The sequence below is a fragment of the Perognathus longimembris genome, chromosome 13 (genome assembly GCF_023159225.1).
Source record: "Perognathus longimembris pacificus isolate PPM17 chromosome 13, ASM2315922v1, whole genome shotgun sequence".
In the NCBI taxonomy this organism is placed as follows: domain Eukaryota; kingdom Metazoa; phylum Chordata; class Mammalia; order Rodentia; family Heteromyidae; genus Perognathus; species Perognathus longimembris.
The window spans coordinates 56,753,056-56,772,184 of NC_063173.1; the positions used below are offsets into that span (position 1 = coordinate 56,753,056).

Sequence of the window (19,129 nt, forward strand, 5' to 3'; positions counted from 1 at the left end):
GGCATTTTACCTAATTTTTGCACATCAGGGAGAACATGCACCGTTTGTCTGTCTGAGCTTGGTTTACCTCACTTCACGTGATTTGTTCTAGTTCCATCCATTTCCCTGCAAATGACATTATTTTATTCTTTCTAATGGCCGTGTAAAATTCTATTGTGTAAGGCAGGTTTTAAAGCAAGTGATGGAATAAAGACAGTAAGAAAAAAAGTCACACTTTTGAAAGAAATGTAAAGATAATTCCACATTTAGTTAAAGTGTTTTAGTCCAGTTTCTGTCACATTGATAAAACACCAAAGATATTTTTTTTAAAAAATTAGAGGGAAGTTTTACTTTTCCTCACATTTGTAGAAGTTTCAGTCCAAAATTACTTGACCCATTGTCTTGCCCTCCGAAAAGACAGAGCATCAAGTTGAGCTAAGCCACTGGCTTCATGATGGACAGAAAGCAAAAAGATGAATCGACCAGAGTCCCCATATGCCTTAAAGACTACACTAGTAATGACTGAACCTCCCCAACAAGATGGCGCGACCTAAATTTCCACTACATCCCAATAGTGTCACCTGCTGGAAGCCAAGCGGTGGCTCAGGAAAATGTGGGACTCCCCAGGTGAGAAACTTAACATTCTACCCAAGTTCATTCTGCCTCACAAGGCAAGATACACTCAGTTCATTACTGAGTGCTCATTTTTCATTTGGCTGAGAGCATGGTCAAATTATTAATCACTGAACTTATATATAGTAAGCTAGGTAATGCTACTTATTACTTGGTCATTTATTCAAACCATTAACATAGGATGCCCAAATGACGGTGTTCCCCGTGTGATACACACTCCTGTATCAGTAGTAGATTTTCATGCAACTCTAGCTGATTAACCTTAAACTATGATTCTCCTAACTACTTCCTACATAGCTGGGATCTCACAGGCACAGACCCTGATTTCTTTTTTCTTTTTTGTAAAGACTTATTTTTTGCCAGTCCTGGGACTTGAACTCAGGGCCTGAGCACTGTCCCTGAGCCTCTTTTGCTCGAAACTAGCATTCTACCACTTGGGCCACAGTATGCCTTCTGGCTTTTTCTGTGGTACTGAGGAATTGAGCCCAGGGCTTCATGCATGCTAGGCAAGCACTCTACCACTAAGCCACAGTCCCAGTCCTCTTTTTTTCTTTTTCCAGTGGAACATTAAACAGAAAATTAGTAAGCAATATACTTGGGTAAATACAAGTAGCTTTGTAACAGTGACCTTACAAGAGCAGTTTCCTGCTCTCTTGGAGAATGCTGCCAAAATGCTTGTTCATAGTGACTATAAACCTTCTTTGGGTTTATGATTAATGAGGAACCATTGCCTCTGGGCTCTGGAGAAAATAGACTGATGAATATGACTGAATAAAGTCTCCTTGAGTTTTCTGCAAAGGAGCATAGAGAGTTCTTGGCAAGGTAACACACACACACACACACACACACACACACCACGTGCGCACACGCGTGCGCACATACACACAAGCTTTCTTTAAACAAAATCAGTTTCAAGACAGATTCACATGAACTAGATTTTGAGTTCTACATCCATCTTCTCTTCATCTCAACACCACCACTATATTTCAGCGGATTGTCTGAAGGGTTCACAAGCCTTCTGTTTGTGGTCTCAAAGGCCCCTGAGAACCTATGGGACATTCTCTGCTCTCAATAAACATATTGTATTGGCTGGCTAATACTCTTTCTAGTAAAAGAGACTAGCTGATACTGTGTGGTCCTTCTCATAATGGATCATTAAACACAACATTATGAGGAAGGAGGAACCAATCATCTTCATTATGGATGATTTCCCTGGAGTTCCCTTTGTCTCTCTTCTACATTCCACATTACTTCTTTTTTGCCAGAAGCTAAGCTTACAGAGTACCTACAGTCTGTGTGTAGAATAAGGGACTCCGGTACTCAGCCTCAACAGAAGCAGAGGAATCCAAGAAGACTAACTGCTAAGAGAGCTGAGCAGACAGTACCAAGTTGCAGGTTAGTATTCTGGAAATTTCTGATTAGAAAACCGATGATGATAATGACATTTCTGTCTTATACCATCCTGTCTTTTTCTGTGTCTCTGGGATACATATCTCTTTGGTTGTAAAAGAACTGCAGAAATAATCTCCCAAACTAATCAATTTGCATTCCCACCCATCTTGACCAAAAGGGAAGTCCAAAGTAAAGTGGTTGTTTTTTCTCTTTTTTCTTTTTTCTTTCTTTTGTTTTTGGTTTTTTTTTTTTTTTTGGCCAGTCCTGGGCCTTGGACTCAGGGCCTGAGCACCGTCCCTGGCTTCTTTTTGCTCAAGGCAAGCACTCTGCCACTTGAGCCACAGCACCACTTCTGGCCTTTTTCTATATACGTGGTAGTGGGAAATCGAACCCAGGGCTTCATGTATAGGAGGCAAGCACTCTTGCCACTAGGCCATATTCCCAGCCTAAAATAAAGTTTTATTGCTGGTAGAAAATAAAATTATCATGTCACATACCTGCACACATTATAAATTGCCTGTATCTGCTGTTTTTCTTCTGTTGTTTTACTTCTCATGTAGAACAATTGCTCATTTGTGTGTCACTGGACCCCCAAAGAACAAATAGCAATGGCATAATTTACCCTTAATGTTGACATTTAAAAAAAAATTTCCATGGGCTGGGGATATGGCCTAGTGGCGAGAGAGCTTGCCTCGTATACATGAGGCCCTGGGTTCGATTCTCCAGCACCACATATACAGAAAATGGCCAGAAGTGGCACTGTGGCTCAAGTGCAGAGTGCTAGCCTTGAGCAAAAAGGAAGCCAGGGACAGTGCTCAGGCCCTGAGTCCAAGACCCAGGACTGGCCAAAAAAAAAAAAAAATTCCATCCAATACTTCAGCAGCAGATAAGCATTGGACATCTGGAAGATTCACAGTCCTCATGCCAACCTGTATGGTGGAACAATGACACTGATAATACCTGGAAACCAGGAACCGTCAAGGTATGTAGCCATGGTTATGCTTGTGTGGCCACAGGTTTTGCAGACTTTTGGCTGCCAGCCCAGAAACTAAAACCTAGAGATGAAGAGAAAATCATCCAACATCAGGGAGCCGCTGGAGGAGTCCTTCAAGAAAATAAAGATAACTAGAGACCGGGAGAGAACAGTGAGAACCAGATCTGCGACCCTTCCCACCTGGGGACAGATGAAGAAGCTTTCTCAAGAAGATGAGAGACACTTAAAGGACAATGGACAGGAGATTAATACAATGTCTTTATTTGTAATAAAGATGGCACTTATTCACACTGCTAGTACCACCTCTTGCTCTATACAAGCCTCTGTTTGGGGGGTTCCTATGTTGGGTAAGCCATTGTACTTAAATTGTACTGTGATATGTAACAACTCAGAAACAAGACCTATCCATTGATATGTAGATGGAGTTAAAATGTTTAGTCAGAGGGGGCCATGGAGAAACATATCTGATCAGTCGAAGAGAGATAATGTCCACTTTGGTATAGTTAACTCATGGCTTCTCCCAATGATTAAGAAATATGTAATTGTTCCAAAATACAGAAATCCTACCCACAAGACAACATTCTTATAGGAAAAACTGTCACCGTGCATTTGGCCCCCAAGTCAGAATTTACCAGTTCTCCAAACTTATGACTCCGGTTGACCATTAATACCATGTATAAGACTTCTTTCTGTGTCAAGAAAGGCACTTCTGTCCAAAATATCCTGACACAGAATTTAGTAGGACTTGCTATCAGTCTAAATGGTACAAATATATAACCCAGGATGAGATTAGTCAGCAAGAAAATGAGATCTTAGAAAATAAATTAACCTTAGGCCTTGAGTTTATATTCCGTCATGAGATTTATGTTTTGACTATGTGCATAACCTCAGTAATTGCTCATCTGTGACAAGACTCACTCTGTCTAGAGGGACAAGACTTGGCATTGGCTGGTCTTTCTTTTGCAAAGGAAAGGCATACCATACTCTAAAGAAAGATTTTTCAGAACTCTGGGGCTGGGAATATAGCCTAGTGGTAAAGTGCTTGCCTTGTATACATGAAGCCCTGGGTTCGATTCCTCAGCACCACATAAATAGAAAAGGCCAGAAGTGGTGCTGTGGCTCAAGTGGTAGAGTGCTAGCCTTGGGCAAAAAGAAGCCAGGGACAGTGCTCAAGCCCTGAGTCCACGTCCCAGGACTGGCAACAAAAACAAAACAAACATATTCAGAACTCTGTTATGTTGGGAGGATGGTGCCTCTCTTATGTAACAATTTGACTCATCAAAATAAGGGACATGGGGAGGGGGAAAGTGGGAGAAAAATGAGGGAGGAGGTAACAAGTTTGATATGAAATGTACTCACTGCCTTATGTATGAAACTTAACCCCTCTGTGCATCACTTTGACAATTAATAAGAAAAATAAGGGATGTATGAGACATGATCTTCCCCTAAATTGTGATGACAACCTTGTGCCGTTAGATACTGCTGATATGGCTGTAGCTGCAGCTTTTGTTCTGCCTGTACCTGGGCTTCTTGTGGGTGTCCAGAAAGAACTTCCCAGGCTGGTTTGCATTTTCAACAAGGTGACAAATGTCATGGCTATAATTCTGGAAGAAATAAATCAGGAAATAAAGGAGCTAAGAACAGGAATTTTACAAAATTGAGCTGCCATAGACTCCCTATTGTTAAAAAAAAAAAAACTTGGGGTATGAACAATTCAAAGGATTGTGCTGCTTCAGTATAACTGACAATTCTCAAATGCTTCAGAGCCAGCTAGAGCAGCTCAGAAGAGAGCTGGCTAAGTTTAAGGCCAGTAATGATTGGGGTCTTCCAGAATGGTTCTCCTGGCTTTGGCCCCTTCTGGACCCATTAGCTTCCATAGTTGGATTCATTCTGCTGGCTCCCTGCCTGTTCCAATATCTGTCCTCTAGCATCCAGCCTATGCTAGCTCAAACAGAAGCTAAAATCATGCTGTCACAAATAATAAGAAAGAGGGAATTGTGGGAACCTGTAAATGTGGAGCCATGAGGTCTGCCAAAGAGAATTGGAATGCCAGTCTCTGACTCTCAAAAAGCTGAAAGTGGCCCCAGAAAGATCAATTGCTCCTAGCATTACAAAGACCACAGGTTCTATTCTAGGTGTCAGTTAATGAGCATCCAAACTTCCCTAGACCTTGGAGCCAGGCAGGACCTCTTCAAATTGGGGTGTGTTTTTTTTTGTTTTGTTTTGGGGGGTTGTTTTTTTTTTTTTTGCTGATTGTCTTCACCTCCTGTTTATAAAGAAGTCACTAATCCCAGGATTCCCCCCCCCACCCCCCAGTATCAGTAACTTTAAAGAGATTGCTACCTTGCATTCCACACCTACTCCCCTCTTTGATGATCAATAAAAACCCTGCTCATAGGACCTTGGCCTTCTGTTGCTGGCATGAAGCACTGACCCCCTGGCACCCCAAAACCGGTTTTACAGTATATGTGTGTGTGTATGTGTGTGTTTGTATGTATATATACACCACCTGAAACAGACATAGACTTCAATATGGAAAATGCTTTCCTGAAAGTTTACCAGTGATAGAAGAACATTCTCACTCTATCTCTTATGTGGACTTCAACTGAAGCTTCTGGTCAAGGTATGTAGGCAAGCAAAAGAATACAATAGGTTTCCAGATGGGCAAAAAATAAAAAAAATTCTACCTATTTACAAAGGACACCAGAGTGCATGTAGAAATCCTAAAGAAGCCAGTGAAGTCTATTGTAACTAATGTATGCATGTAATATTATATATGCATATATACACATATAACCACATAGATATCCAGCATGTACATACACATAGGTAGAAATACATGCAAAAATATTTATAATAGAAAGGTGTAATTATTGATACACTTCTTCACTGCCATAGAAATTCCCTGACTTCGAAGCTTCATAAGTAGAAATTCTCCTTTCCACTGAAGAAATTCAATCTTCTGTAGCAGCTCTTCTCTGATTTGTTTTCCTCAAACCTAGAGATCAATGTCCACAGTTGAGGGTGAGACATAACCTGGAATAACATTGTTCACAAAGTAGATTGGTAACACATTCTTAAAGATTCTTAACAGACCTTTACCAAAGGCAAATCAGCAGAACACGCTCTCAAATGACTTTAAGAGCAACAGCTCTCTAGCTGGTACCAAATCACTAGAGCACACTAGTTCTAGGCCCTGCTATTGTGTATCTGATGAATGACACTTTCTTGTTTTTGAGAGTATACAGATTTAGTCATTTTGTCTCCTATTGCGAATAGTCACCTGTATTCAATGGCTTTTCAGGAAATCCTGGATCAAGTTGGCAGCCTGGGAAGATTCCAGATCCTTCAGATCGCTTTCCTTACAATCTTCTCCAGCATCACATTCTGTCATCTCACACTGGAGAACTTCACCGCAGCCATCCCTGGGCACCGCTGCTGGGTGCCCATCCTCGACAACCACACTGTCGCTCACAACCACACGGCCACCCTCAGCCAGCAGGACCTCCTGAGAATCTCCATCCCCCTAGACTCAAACCTCAGGCCAGAGAAGTGCCGCCGCTTTGTCCAGCCCCAGTGGCAGCTGCTCCACCTGAACAAGACCTTGTGGAACGCCAGTGAGGCAGACACAGAGCCCTGTGTGGACGGCTGGGTCTTTGACAAAAGCTTCTTCCTCTCCACCACTGTGACCGAGGTAGGACGCTTCGTTTCCCACTTGTGAGTTTGGGATTTGGGTGTTCAGAAATAACACAAGCTCTTCCCACACTTTAAGGCGATTCTTCTTTCTTTCAACCAATATTGACTGCATTTTTATTAAATATAAGACACATATTCAATGAGTCTGATGAATTGGACAGTAGAATGAATCCTATTCTTATGTTGTTTTCATTTTTTGGTAAGACAAAAGTTTAAGCAAACAGCTCAGGTGTTTTGTTACAATGCTAGGTCCAGTCAATAAATATTCAACCTTGATTGAAAACCAAAGCCATCTTGGAGATTGGCCAGATCCATTAAGTCCACACTGGACTCAGTACATTCAGATGACAGTCAGCTATGGTATTCGGGATTTAGTAATTGCTTCAAGGCCCAACAATGGATGTATAGTCAAATTTAAGGAGACCTTAGTATAGATTTAAAAGCTCATTAGCAGCTGGGCACCAGTGACCCACACTTATAATCCTAGCTACTGGGGAAGCTGTGGTCTGAGGATCACAGTCTGAAGCCAGCTTAGGCGGGAAAGTCTATGAGACTCTTATCTCTGATAAACTACTCAAAAAAGAAAAATAGAAGCATAAGAAGCTCAAAGACAGTACCCAGGCTCTGAGTTCAAGCCCCAAGACTGGCAACAACAACAAAAAGGCTCATTAGTATAACCTACAGACTTAAAGGCAGCTTCCTGGAGAAAGCTATGTTCCCATTAAGACCTGGAAGGTAGAAGATGGGTAATGTTGAAAAGGAATACTGAGAGATTTGGGAAGAGAGTACTCTGGTGAAATATGAACCTATAGGTCACATGAAGAAGTGGTGATCAGGTTACACTGAGAGATTATAAGCAATATTGTATTCATTTTTTTTTCTCTTTCAGTGGGGTCTGGTGTGTGAGTCTCAGTATCTGAATTCAATAAGTAAATTCCTATCCATGACCGGGATGTTGATGGGAAACTTAATATACGGCTATTTAACAGACAGGTGAGTAGCTCACAGTCCTCTCTACTAGTGGGTATTTTTATCAGCTTATGAATCTGCGATTTATTATTAAGTTGTTATTCACAATTACATTGTCCCAGATATGCTTATAGTTTCAGGGATCTGTAAACACAAATGGGAATTTTCAGCTAGTGTCCTAAATAGTATTTTTTCAAAATAGCACACTGTATACAGGACACAAATATGAAATCTCCATAAGTGAGAATGTTTATAGAAAGAAGTTGCTACAACATGAGACTTTGAAAGATAAGAAAGTTACCTAGTGAAAGGCTGGAGATATGGCCTAGTGGTAAAAGTGCTTGCCTCCCATACATAAAGCCCTGGGTTCAATTCCTCAGCACTACATATATAGAAAAAGCCAGAAGTGGCGCTGTGGCTCAAGTGGCAGCATGCTAGCCTTGAGCAAAAAGAAGCCAGGGACAGTGCTCAGGCCCTGAGTTCAAGCCCCAGGACTGGCCAAAAAAAAAAAGTTACCTACTGAAATGTAGTAAAAGATATATTGCTGGGCACCAGTGGCTCATGTCTATAATCCTAGCTACTCAGGAGGCTAAAATCTGAGGAGCATTGTTTGAAGCCAGCCTGGGAAGGAAAGTCTATGAGACTCTTATCTCCAACTAACCACCAAAAGGCCAGAAATGGAGCTGTTGCTCAACTGGTAGAGCGCTAGCCTTGAGCCAAAAAAGAAAAAAAAAGCTGAAAGATACGACCCAAGCCCTGAGTTCAAGCCCCAGGGCCTAAAAAAGAAAGATATTAGCACATCACAATCATCCTATTAAAGTATGCTGAAATGGAAAAGAGCATTGCCTCCCTTGGTTAAAGGCAACCTGATGAATTCCTCCTGGACACTGCCTTGAATTCTGGTGGTCCCTACAGGTTGGCCATTATTATACCTCAGTGGCTCAAACATGAAGGGTACAAATGCAGTATTATATCATGGAGTTCATAGCAACATGTCATGACTGGCGTGTTGGGAAATTAGCCACCTTTATTTAGTATTGATTTTACCAGAACAGCTTTCAAAATAATCCAATGTCAACTGGAGTCACCCTTGTCGTAAAGGAATTTTGATCTTGTGCCTAAAAGTATCTCCTTTGAAATAGACAACTGCCACCACACAGTTATGTGTCCCCTGAAGCTAAAAAGTAAAACCACATGTCCCTTTCCATCTATCAGCATGTCAGTTGTGGCTCAGCTAAAAACTGTGAGAGCTTAATATGTCACAACTTGGTCTCTTGAATCATTAGGATAGCAGGCATGAACCACTAGCAATGGGCAGGACCTCTCTTCTTTTTTGTTGCTCTGGTCCTAGGGCTTGAACTCAGGGCCTGGGCACTGTCCCTCAGCCTCTTTGTGCTCGACTAGGGCACTACCACAGGAGCCACAATGCCACTTCTGGCTTTTTCTGGGTAGTTTATTGAAGCATTTCACAGAACTTCCTGGGCTGGTTTTGAGCCACATCCTCAGATCTCAGCCTCCTGAGTAGCTAGAATTACAGGTGTGAGCCACAGGCACCCAGCTAGAACCTCTCTCCTTAATTCTTTTTTATTTTTATTTTTATTATCAAACTGATGTACAGAGAGGTTACAGTTTCATACGTTAGGCATTGGATACATTTCTTGTACTGTTTGTTACCTCATCCCTCATTCCCCCCCCTTTCCCTTTCTCCCCCATGAATTGTTCAGTTCATTTACACCAAACACTCTCTTCTTGTCATACTATTAAGTTTCAAAGTCTACAGTTTAGACAGACACATTCAGCTCATAGCAAATACATCTTCTCCCACTTATGAGATCAGTATTGTGTACATACCATTAAATCTTGTGAGTGGACATTTTATTCATTAATTCATTCTAATTGTTGTGGCATGTTTTCTGCTTGTTTCGTTGACTGTTGAGAAAATGATGTTTTAAAAAAATCTCCTATTCGGTGGCACTATCCATTTTCTCTTTAATTCTCTATTTTTGTGTGTTTTGAATAATTTTGTTAATATGAATGAAAATTTGACTTTGTAGCACATGGCTATTGCATTTAATCTCAGTTAAATCTTTTAAATTAATTTGTTATTATCATGGCAGTGAAGTTTGGAGACATAGTCTCACAATACAGCCCACGCTGGCCTTGAAGTCATGATTGTCCTATGTCAAGTCCTGTGTGCCAAGACTAAAGGCATGGACCACCAAAAAGAGGAATGTATTTATTTTTAAATCTCTCATTAGTATGGCCTCTCCAATCATCCTAGTTTTATGATTTGTTTATGCAGTATGTTTGTTTTTCATTGAGTTTCAGTTAGCCAGTAAAACCAATCAGCTTCAAAGAGCCGTGTTCTAATTCAGGTATTTATTTCAAATTCTCACTGTAGTTTTAGTCTTCACATGTCATGTATAATTACATATGTATACATGCTTGTATTTACTTTATCATTTCATTTTTACTGGTTTACTGTTGCATCTCCTCCTGTGTGTTTTCTATTTTAATTCCACAAGTATTTATCCTAACATGTGCAAGCTGAATAAAGGCTCATGTATTAGAAGTCCAAAAAGGGGTTGGGTTATTAGGACACAGAAAGTTGCCTGATGGCCAGGCACTGCCTTTAAATCTAGCTACTCAAGTGGCTGAGATCTAGGGGAATGCCATTGATCTGGAGGCTAAAACTTCATCTCCAAAATGACCAGCACAGCACTGGGGAGGGGAGTATGGCTCAAGAGTTAGTGCACCATGGGCTGGGGATTCAGCCTAGTAGCAAGAGTGCTTGCCTCATATACATGAAGCCCTGGGTTCCATTCCCCAGCATCACATATATAAAAAATGGCCAGAAGTGGCGCTGTGGCTCAAGTGGCAGAGTGCTAGCCTTGAGCAAAAAAAAGAAGCCAGGGACAGTGCTCAGGCCCTGGGTTCAAGGCCCAGGACTGGCAAAACAAGAAAACAAAGAGTTAGCGCACCAGCCCAGCAAGCACAGGACCCCAAGTGAAAACAGCAGTGCTGCCAAAAAGAAAAGTTGCCATATATGTGTGTGTGAATGTACAAACTCACATGGAACACATGTTCAAAAGTCTCTGAGACAAAAATCACTGAGCTCGTAAGCTTACACACTGAGGTATCTCTAGCCTCAAAATTCACTTAGTACACCACACACCAGTTGCTCCCACCTGTCATCCTAGCTACTCAGGAGGCTGAGATCTGAGATCGCAGTTTGATGCCAGCCCAGGCAGGAAAGTCCATGAAGCTCTTATTTCCAACTAACCACTAGAAAAACCAAAAGGGACACTGTGGCTCAAAATGGTTGAGAGCTACCCTTGAGCAAAAGAGCTCAGGGATGGCACCCAGGCCCTGAGTTCGAGCCCCATGACCAACAAGGGGGAGAGGGAGGGGGTGGCAGTAGCAGTTGTACAAGACAAGCTCTTGACCCATATTTCCTTGAATGCCTAAAGTTTCTTTTTTTTTGATTGATTTTTAATTAATCGCTTTTTGAAGACTAAATAATTTTTTTTCAGTCATGGGGCTTGAACTCAGGACCTGGGCACTGTCCGTGAGTTTTTTTTGCTCAAGGCTAGCACTCTATCACGTTGAGCCACAGCGCCACTTCCAGTTTTCTGGTGGTTAATTGGAGCTAGGAGTCTTACAGAGGCTTTTCTGCCCAGACTGGCTTTGAGCTGTGATCCTCGGAACACAGCCTCCTGAGGAGCTAGGATTGCAGTTGTGAGCCATTGGCACCCAGTGCCACCATGTCTTTAGGATACATATTTGTGTTCATATTTGTACTTTGAGTTCATATTTAGAACTGCTGTCTGGTGCTCATGACTGGATTCTTTTACAGTGTACCTGTGGCTTCTTCTGGAATTAGACAATCAGATCACTACCAATTGCTTGCCTCAACAAACAAGGCAAGAAGTGGTGCTGTGGCTCAAGTGATAGAGTTCTAGCCTTGAGCACAAAGAGGCACAGAGACAGCTTCCCAGGCCCTAAGTTCAAGCCTCACAACGAAAGAGAGAAGAAAGAAAGAAAGAAAGAAAGAAGAAAGAAAGAAAGAAAGAAAGAAAGAAAGAAAGAAAGAAAGAAAGAAAGAAAGAAAGAAAGAAAGAAAGAAAAAGAAGCAAAGAAAGAAAGAAAGAAAGAAAGAAAGAAAGAAAGAAAGAAAGAAAGAAAGAAAGAAAGGAAGGAAGGAAGGAAGGAAGGAAGGAAGGAAGGAAGGAAAAGGAAAGAAAAGGAGGGAGGGAAGGAGGAAAGGAAAGGAAGGAAGGAAGGAAGAAGGAAGAGAGGAAGGGAGGGAGGGAGGAAGGGAGGAAGGGAGGGAGGGAAAGAGGGAAGGAGGGAGGGAAGGAGGGAAGGAAAGGAAGGAAGGAAGGAAGAAGGAAGGAAGGAAGGAAAGGAGGAAGGGAGGAAGGGAGGAAGGGAGGGAGGAAGGGAGGAAGGGAAGGAGGGAGGGAAAGAAAGAAAGAAAGAAAGAAAGAAAGAAAGAAAGAAAGAAAGAAAGAAAGAAAGAAAGAAAGAAAGAAAGAAAGAAGGAAGGAAGGAAGGAAAGAAAGAAAGAAAGAAAGGAAGAAAGGAAGAAAGAAAGAGAAAAAAGTATATAGGATCTTGTCCAGAACTTTTATGGAACTGGGAACTCCATTTTTCTTTTTAAACAAACAAGTCTTTCTCCTGTATATTCCTTCATTCCCCATCTTCCTTGCCTCATTCCATTGAGAACTTTCTAGAAGTTCTATTTAAACTGGAGCTTTCTTATATCCTGCATTTGGAAGTGGCATGCTGGCGAAGGCCACCAAGCATCTAAATTCGGCAGCGGGAGGTTCTCACACACCCCCATCAGCGAATCCCACATGTTGTTTCTTTCACCAGTGCTCCTAGTGCTTTCGTCAAGGAATGTACAGTTCTAGAGCCCCAACATCTGTGAAGCTTGAACTTGGGGCCCGGGCACTGTCCCTGAGCTCTTGTGCTCAAGGCTGGTGCTCTATCACTTTGAGCCACAGTGCCACTTCCGGTTTTAATGGTTAATTGGAGATAAGAGTTTCACAGGGACTTTTCAGCCCTGGCTGGCTTCAAGCCATGATCCTCAGCCTCCTGAGTAACTAGGATTATAGATCACACTGACACCTGGCTTGATACTTCATGTAGTGGGTGGACTGTCTGCTAGGCTAAATCTATTTAAATACTTGCATCAGTGGCTGGGAATATGGCCTAGTGGCAAGAGTGCTTGCCTCCTATACATGAAGCCCTGGGTTCGATTCCTCAGCACCACATATATACAAAAAGGCCAGAAGTGGCGCTGTGGCTCAGATGGTAGAGTGCTAGCCTTGAGCAAAAAGAAGCCAGGGACAGTGCTCAGGCCCTGAGTCCAAGGCCCAGGACTGGCAGAAAACAAAACAAATAAGTACCTTTATTAAATGTACTAAAATTTCCAGAATTATAACTCTTCTATTATTTGAACTGGTGACAAAACTACTGGTTACCATGGTAGAAACACCTGTGGTATTCACAGGTCAGGTTTACAAACAGGGATACTGGCTATTGAGAAGATTTGCTGTTGGTTATTTCTGATTATTTGTAGTTTTAAGACACTTCCTTCATGTTTCTTTATGCAACAGCTGTTCTTGTTCCCACCATCTAAGCTTTGTCTTTTCCCCAGGTTTGGAAGGAGGCTAATTGTCATCAGCTGTTTGCTGATGCTGGCCGTTGCTGACACGTGCGCAGCCTTCGCTCCCACCTTCCCCCCTTACTGTGCCCTGCGCTTCCTGGCTGGGATGTCCATCACAGGCATCTTGATGAACACCTCTGTGCTCGGTAAGTAACGCTTCCCACCATGCACATTTTCCTAGCCTTGAATGTGAACTTCATACTCTACCTTGGTTTAGGATGACAGTTCAGTGTGTGTTGTCTTTCAGCTGTAGAATGGACAGGACCCAAGTTCCAAGCCACGGTGATGATGTGCTTATTCTGTTCTGCTGGCTTAGGACAAATGTTGGGAGGCCTGTCTTATTTTGTTCGTAATTGGCACATCCTTCAGCTGGCACTGTCTATACCCGTCTTTTTCTTACTTCCATTCACAAGGTATGAGCTTTCTTCCTCTTTCTTAAGGGATCCTAGGATGAGAGACATAAGAAATTCACTTGAAGGCTGGGAATGTGGCTTAGTGGTAGAGTGCTTGCCTAGCATGCATGAAGCCCTAAGTTCGATTACTTAGTACCACATAAACAAAAAAAGCCAAAAGTGGCGCTCTGGCTCAAGTGAGAGTGCTAGCCTTGAGCAAAAGAAGCTCAGAGACAGTGCTCAGGCCCTGAGTTCAAATATACATATATACATACATACATACATACATACATACATACATACATACATACGGCAAGACTTATAAAAGGCAATTATGTTAGTTCTGGACAGAAGGTCTGTTGAGTTAGGAATTATCCTCATAGTGATTTCAGACTAAATTACTATAGTGAGAAGAGTCCAAATAGCAAGTGTTCCATAGTTTACATATCCATTGTGGCATTTATATGCAGCACAGCTACAAACTTTGTAGTTCTCTGTCTTCATGGAACCTGAGGCACATTTAACTACTCTGTGTGGCCAGAAGCCATCGCAGCTGCTAAGATCAGGAGTAGTTACAATCTCATATGAGACACTTAGGGAAAAAAAATAATTGGGGATCCTTATTTTAAGAAAAAGAACATATTATGAATAAATATTTCTCATGCCTTTACAACCGATTAAATTTGTAAGTAAAAACATGAAGGAGAAAGGGATCCAAGGGTTAAAGGTGATGGGGAAATGAGTGAGCAAGAGTTGGCTACACTTCCATCATCATCTTTGATCAGGTGGCTGGCAGAGTCTGCTCGGTGGTTGATCATCACCAACAAACCCCAGGAAGGCTTAAGGGAGCTGTGGAGAGCCGCGCGCATGAATGGAATGAAGAATTACAGAGACACACTAACCATGGAGGTAAGCAGGATGGATAGATAGCAGCTGGTTATGAGGCAGAGGAAGACTTAACCTGACATATGTATGTATGTATGTATGTATGTATGTATACGTGTATATACATATATGTAGGTATATATACACACATATAGGTATCTATCCATTAACTTACTTTCCTCCTTTCTCCCTTGAATTTATTTCATAAAAATTCCTCCATAGAATTTTACCCCTTATGTTTTTTGTTTGTTTGTTTGTCTTTGTTTTTTGTTTTGTTTTATTTTTGTTGCCAGTCCTGGGGCGTGGACTCAGGGCCTGAGCACTGTCCCTGGCTTCTTTTTGCTCAAGGCTAGCACTCTACCGCTTGAGCCACAGCGCCACTTCTGGCCATTTTCTGTATATGTGGTGCTGAGGAATTGAACCCAGGGCTTCATGTATAGGAGGCAAGCACTTTTACCACTAGGCCATATTCCCAGCCCCGCCCCTTATGTTTAACTCATTCTTTAAATTTGTGGAGTAGTATGAGGGGGTTTCATTGCAATATTTCCATGCATGCACAGATTGTACTCTGAGCAACTTTACCCCTTCCACCATAATTCGCTTTTTTACATGTGCTGGTTCTAGGGCTTGCACTCAAGACTTGGGCACTAGGCCTAAGGGTTTCTGCTCAAAGCTAGTGCTCTACCACTTAAGCCACAGCTCCACTTGCAGAATTTTTTGGGGGGTGGGGGAGGAGGTTGGAGTTGGACCTCTTTCCCAGGCTCTCTTCAAAACAGCAATCCTCAGCTCTCAGCCTCTTTAGTAGCTAAGAGTGCACGCATGAGCCACAGGCACCAGCTCACAATTCTCTTTTCAGTTGGAAGATGCATTGTATGCGCTCATAATTCTCTTTTTAACTGAAAGGTGCTTGGTATGTTTTTTATCAACACAATATGTTTTGGAATATACAATTTTCCATTTGCATATATATGCATAGATATTATTCCACCAAACACACACATACATATTTGCGATTCTTTTTGAGTCTATAATAGAATGGTTTTTGCTAATAATGAATGAATGCATTATTCACATATTCTTTTTGTGGTGAGAATACACAGCATCCATTCTCCATATTTCTAATAAATACAATGTATTATCATTGGTGATACTCATTATACAATAGATCTTTCGAGATTTATTTCTCCTGTCTTACTGTCATTATGTATACTTTGACCAAAGTCTCATCTGGTGAGCAGCAAAATATTCTCTAATTTGTTTGTCTGTGTTATGTTGGTACTGAGGCTTGAACTCAGGGTCTTTCTCTCTTGCTCGGCCTTTTCACTTATGACTGATGTTCTACCATTAGAATCGTACAACTTTCTTTTTGCTGGTTAAATGGAGTTAAGAGTCTCCAAAGTTTGTATGGCCAGGTGGCACTGAACCTCAGCTCTCAAATCTCAGCCTCTTGAGTAGCCAAGATTATAGGCATGAGGCCTTAGAGCCTGGAAGTAGTCTCTGCTTTTAACAGATCCATCTTTTTGGGTACCACAGATAAGTGGCTTGGTGTGGTATTTGTCTTTCTGTACTGGGTTCATTTCACCCAGGTTAATCCATCTTGTTAGAAGTGGCAGAATTTCATCTTTTCATATGGATAAATACTACTGCTTTATGACATGCATTTAATACATGTAACCTGCCAAACACCATAGCTCAGGAATTCATTAGGATGTCAGTTGTTTGTACTCAATAGTATACAAGGCTTTCTGGGATGTTCAGTGCTATTTCCAAGAATGCTGATAGAATATCATACAGTATTAGATGCAAGATAGCAGACTAGAGTGAGGGCACTACCAGAGCTCTATTTGCTCAGCCAGAAATACAAAGCTCTAACCTATATATATAAAGCTCAATAGTGGATGCCAGGTGAAAGCAAGCAGTCAGAGCCCAGCATCAATCAGAGATCATCAAAACGTATAGCTCAGGGAGAGGAGAAAAATCAACAAAAAGAATAACAAGTACACATAACCAAGTCCCAGCCCAGCCCACAGCTCTGTGCAGACTGCAGCTTTGGGCAGCTGTCTACACAGTATAGAACCCCACTTAGTGGGGTTATAGAACCACACTCAGTGCTCTTTACCTGACTTATATAACAGTAACCCCTTTGAACATCACCTTCATAATAATTACAACCTCCACTGTGGGAAGCACACTGCAAGGAACAGCTCAAAGATCAGCACCAACCTCTGATTGGAGCAGCCCACTGCCCAACAGCAATCTCTACTCAACACCAAGCTCCATTTGGAGCAGTCCACCTTGCAACTAAGCTGCACTACAACAGAGAAAACTACCTCACAGGCAAAACCTGGGAAGAAGAACACACAAACACCAAACACCATGGGTAAATCACAGTGAAAGATCACAAAACTCATCAACAGTCAAGGCAACATGCCACTCTCAAAACCCAAAACAACTCGGAAGGACTCTGGTAGAAGCAAAGAAGAAAGGAGGGAGAGCAAAAGCACCATTGGTGAGATAATTGGTGGATGAAATAAAAGGACAGATCCAAACCCAAATAGAGAAATACAGGGAGGAACTAATGACAAAATACAAAGCACCCAAAACAACATGAAGGAAATGTTACACACCTCAGTGAAGGGAGTGAAAGATGAAATTAATTAACATCCTGAGAACATCAACAAAGAGCTAGGAGTCACAAAAGGTTCTGTCTCCCTATTGCAAAGTACAGTTGAAAGCATAGGCAATAGAACAAGTGAAGAAGAAAACAGAAGTACCAGGAGTTGAAGATAAAGCAGAGGAATTCGAATCCTTACAACAAAAATCAAAGGCATGGAAAAAACATTCAGAACATAGCAAAGGACATTCAATATTTGGCAAATTCGGCCCAAAGAACAAATCTATGCATAATTGGGATAAATGAGGGAGAATAATTCAAAACTAGAAGCATTGAAAATGTATTTAACAAAATAATAACAGAAAACGTCCCCAGTCTCAAGAGAGAAACTCTCATGCACCTGACAGAGACACACAGAACTCTTAGCAGACAGAATCTGAGAAGAAATTCTTCTAGACGCATCTCTGTAAAAACATTGGATGTAAAAACAAGGAATTAGAGGATAGAAGGGAAAAACTAGGAGAGAGCAGGGAAAGGGTGACATTGTCCCAAAAGAAATACACTCATTACCTGACTTATGTAACTGTAACCATTCTGTACATCATCTTTATAATAACTATTTTTTAAAGAAAGAACTATATTATAACATTTGCAAGGAAATGGATGGACCTGGGGGAAAATGTATGTTAAGTGAAGTCAGTCCAGGGAAGAAAAAGGTCTATGTTCTCTCTTATATGTGGAAGTGGAACTAATTTATAAATGTACAAGCACACTCTTACAAGGTTGTATGTAAATGCACACAAATGAAGTAATGGAAGTAGGGTATTTGCAGGGGAGAATTCAGTGTAATTCTCTAGAAAAACAAGTCACAGTCCAATGAAATAAATACCAGGAAACTGGTATTGAAAGATGTAGAGGGTCAAGGGAAGGGAGGTAGAAGAATGAAGAGAGGTAGAGAGGAGATACAGTTATAATATTTAGTGCATATCCTATGCAGCTAAGAAAATTAAGGGGAGAAGAGAGCTTGGGAGAGACAGAAGAGAACAATGCAAGGGGTAACAGTCATCAAGACTCGTACTTAAAACAGATTTGTACAACCACTTAAAAGATAATTTTTTTTTAATTCTTAAAAGATCTGAGGACCAATGGCTTATACCTACAAATCCTAGCTACTCAGGAAGCTGAGATTTGAGGGTCATGGTTTGAAGCCAACCCAGTAAGGAAAGTCTGTGAGACTCTTGTCTCCACTAAACTACCAACAAAATGCTGGAAGTAGAGCTGTGGCTCAAAGTGGTAGAGCACTAGCCTTGACTAAAAGAAGTGTAGGGACAGTGGCCAGGCTCTGAGTTCAAGCCCCAGGACTGGCCAAAAAAGAAAATCTGAAAAGTTTTGAATATCTCAGAGTGAACCATATTATTATACTAAAGGCCACAATTCCATCAAAATATGAGGAAGCAGCACAAAATAATGTCAGCTTGCCTCATATGTTGTTGTGATATTAGATATGTTTGGAGGCCAGGTTCACAGACTGCAGCTTTCCAAAGGGCCAGGACTAAGGGCTCCTTGAACCCTTCTCACAGTATCATAGTAACACAGTCAGTGGTGATAGGTTTTCGGCATCAAATACAGAAGTCATCACCATGATGACGATCTAACAAAGGAGTAGGCCCAATCTTTTCTGAAGAATTGTGGACTGCAAACTGGAGGGGAATGGGGCCCTCTAGGGGTAGAACTGAGTCATTCATACTTCTTCTGTATGCTCCTTTCTTCATTTACCACTCTACCACTTGAGCAACAGCTATATACTGACTTGCTTCTTGTGGCTTTTGAGATTCATTCTCGTGGACTTTTCTTCTCAGGCTTGCCAGAAACTGTGTTCCTGAAAAATCTAAGATGGCTAA

General features: G+C 41.5%; 1 protein-coding gene and 1 long non-coding RNA gene across 3 annotated transcripts in view; one reads left to right on the plus strand and one right to left on the minus strand.

The window, feature by feature from the left end:
* Positions 1-1,380: 1,380 nt before the first annotated feature.
* On the minus strand, positions 1,381-16,095 carry LOC125362069. The gene is made up of 3 exons (XR_007213017.1): positions 15,810-16,095; positions 8,858-8,863; positions 1,381-1,393 (listed from the first exon to the last, which is right to left on the minus strand). It is a non-coding gene; the product is annotated as an uncharacterized LOC125362069 (long non-coding RNA).
* The window catches only part of LOC125362056 (solute carrier family 22 member 9-like), a 41,872-nt gene continuing 28,840 nt past the window's right edge, over positions 6,098-19,129 (plus strand). Inside the window, exons 1-5 of one of the 2 annotated variants that reach the window (XM_048360718.1) lie at positions 6,098-6,692; positions 7,584-7,687; positions 13,329-13,483; positions 13,585-13,750; positions 14,515-14,638. In XM_048360718.1, coding sequence (XP_048216675.1) covers positions 6,291-6,692; positions 7,584-7,687; positions 13,329-13,483; positions 13,585-13,750; positions 14,515-14,638 — 951 coding nt within the window. In that variant the 5' untranslated portion in view covers positions 6,098-6,290. The remainder of the gene's footprint in view (positions 6,693-7,583; positions 7,688-13,328; positions 13,484-13,584; positions 13,751-14,514; positions 14,639-19,129) is intronic. The other variant, XM_048360720.1, reaches the window with a different exon arrangement.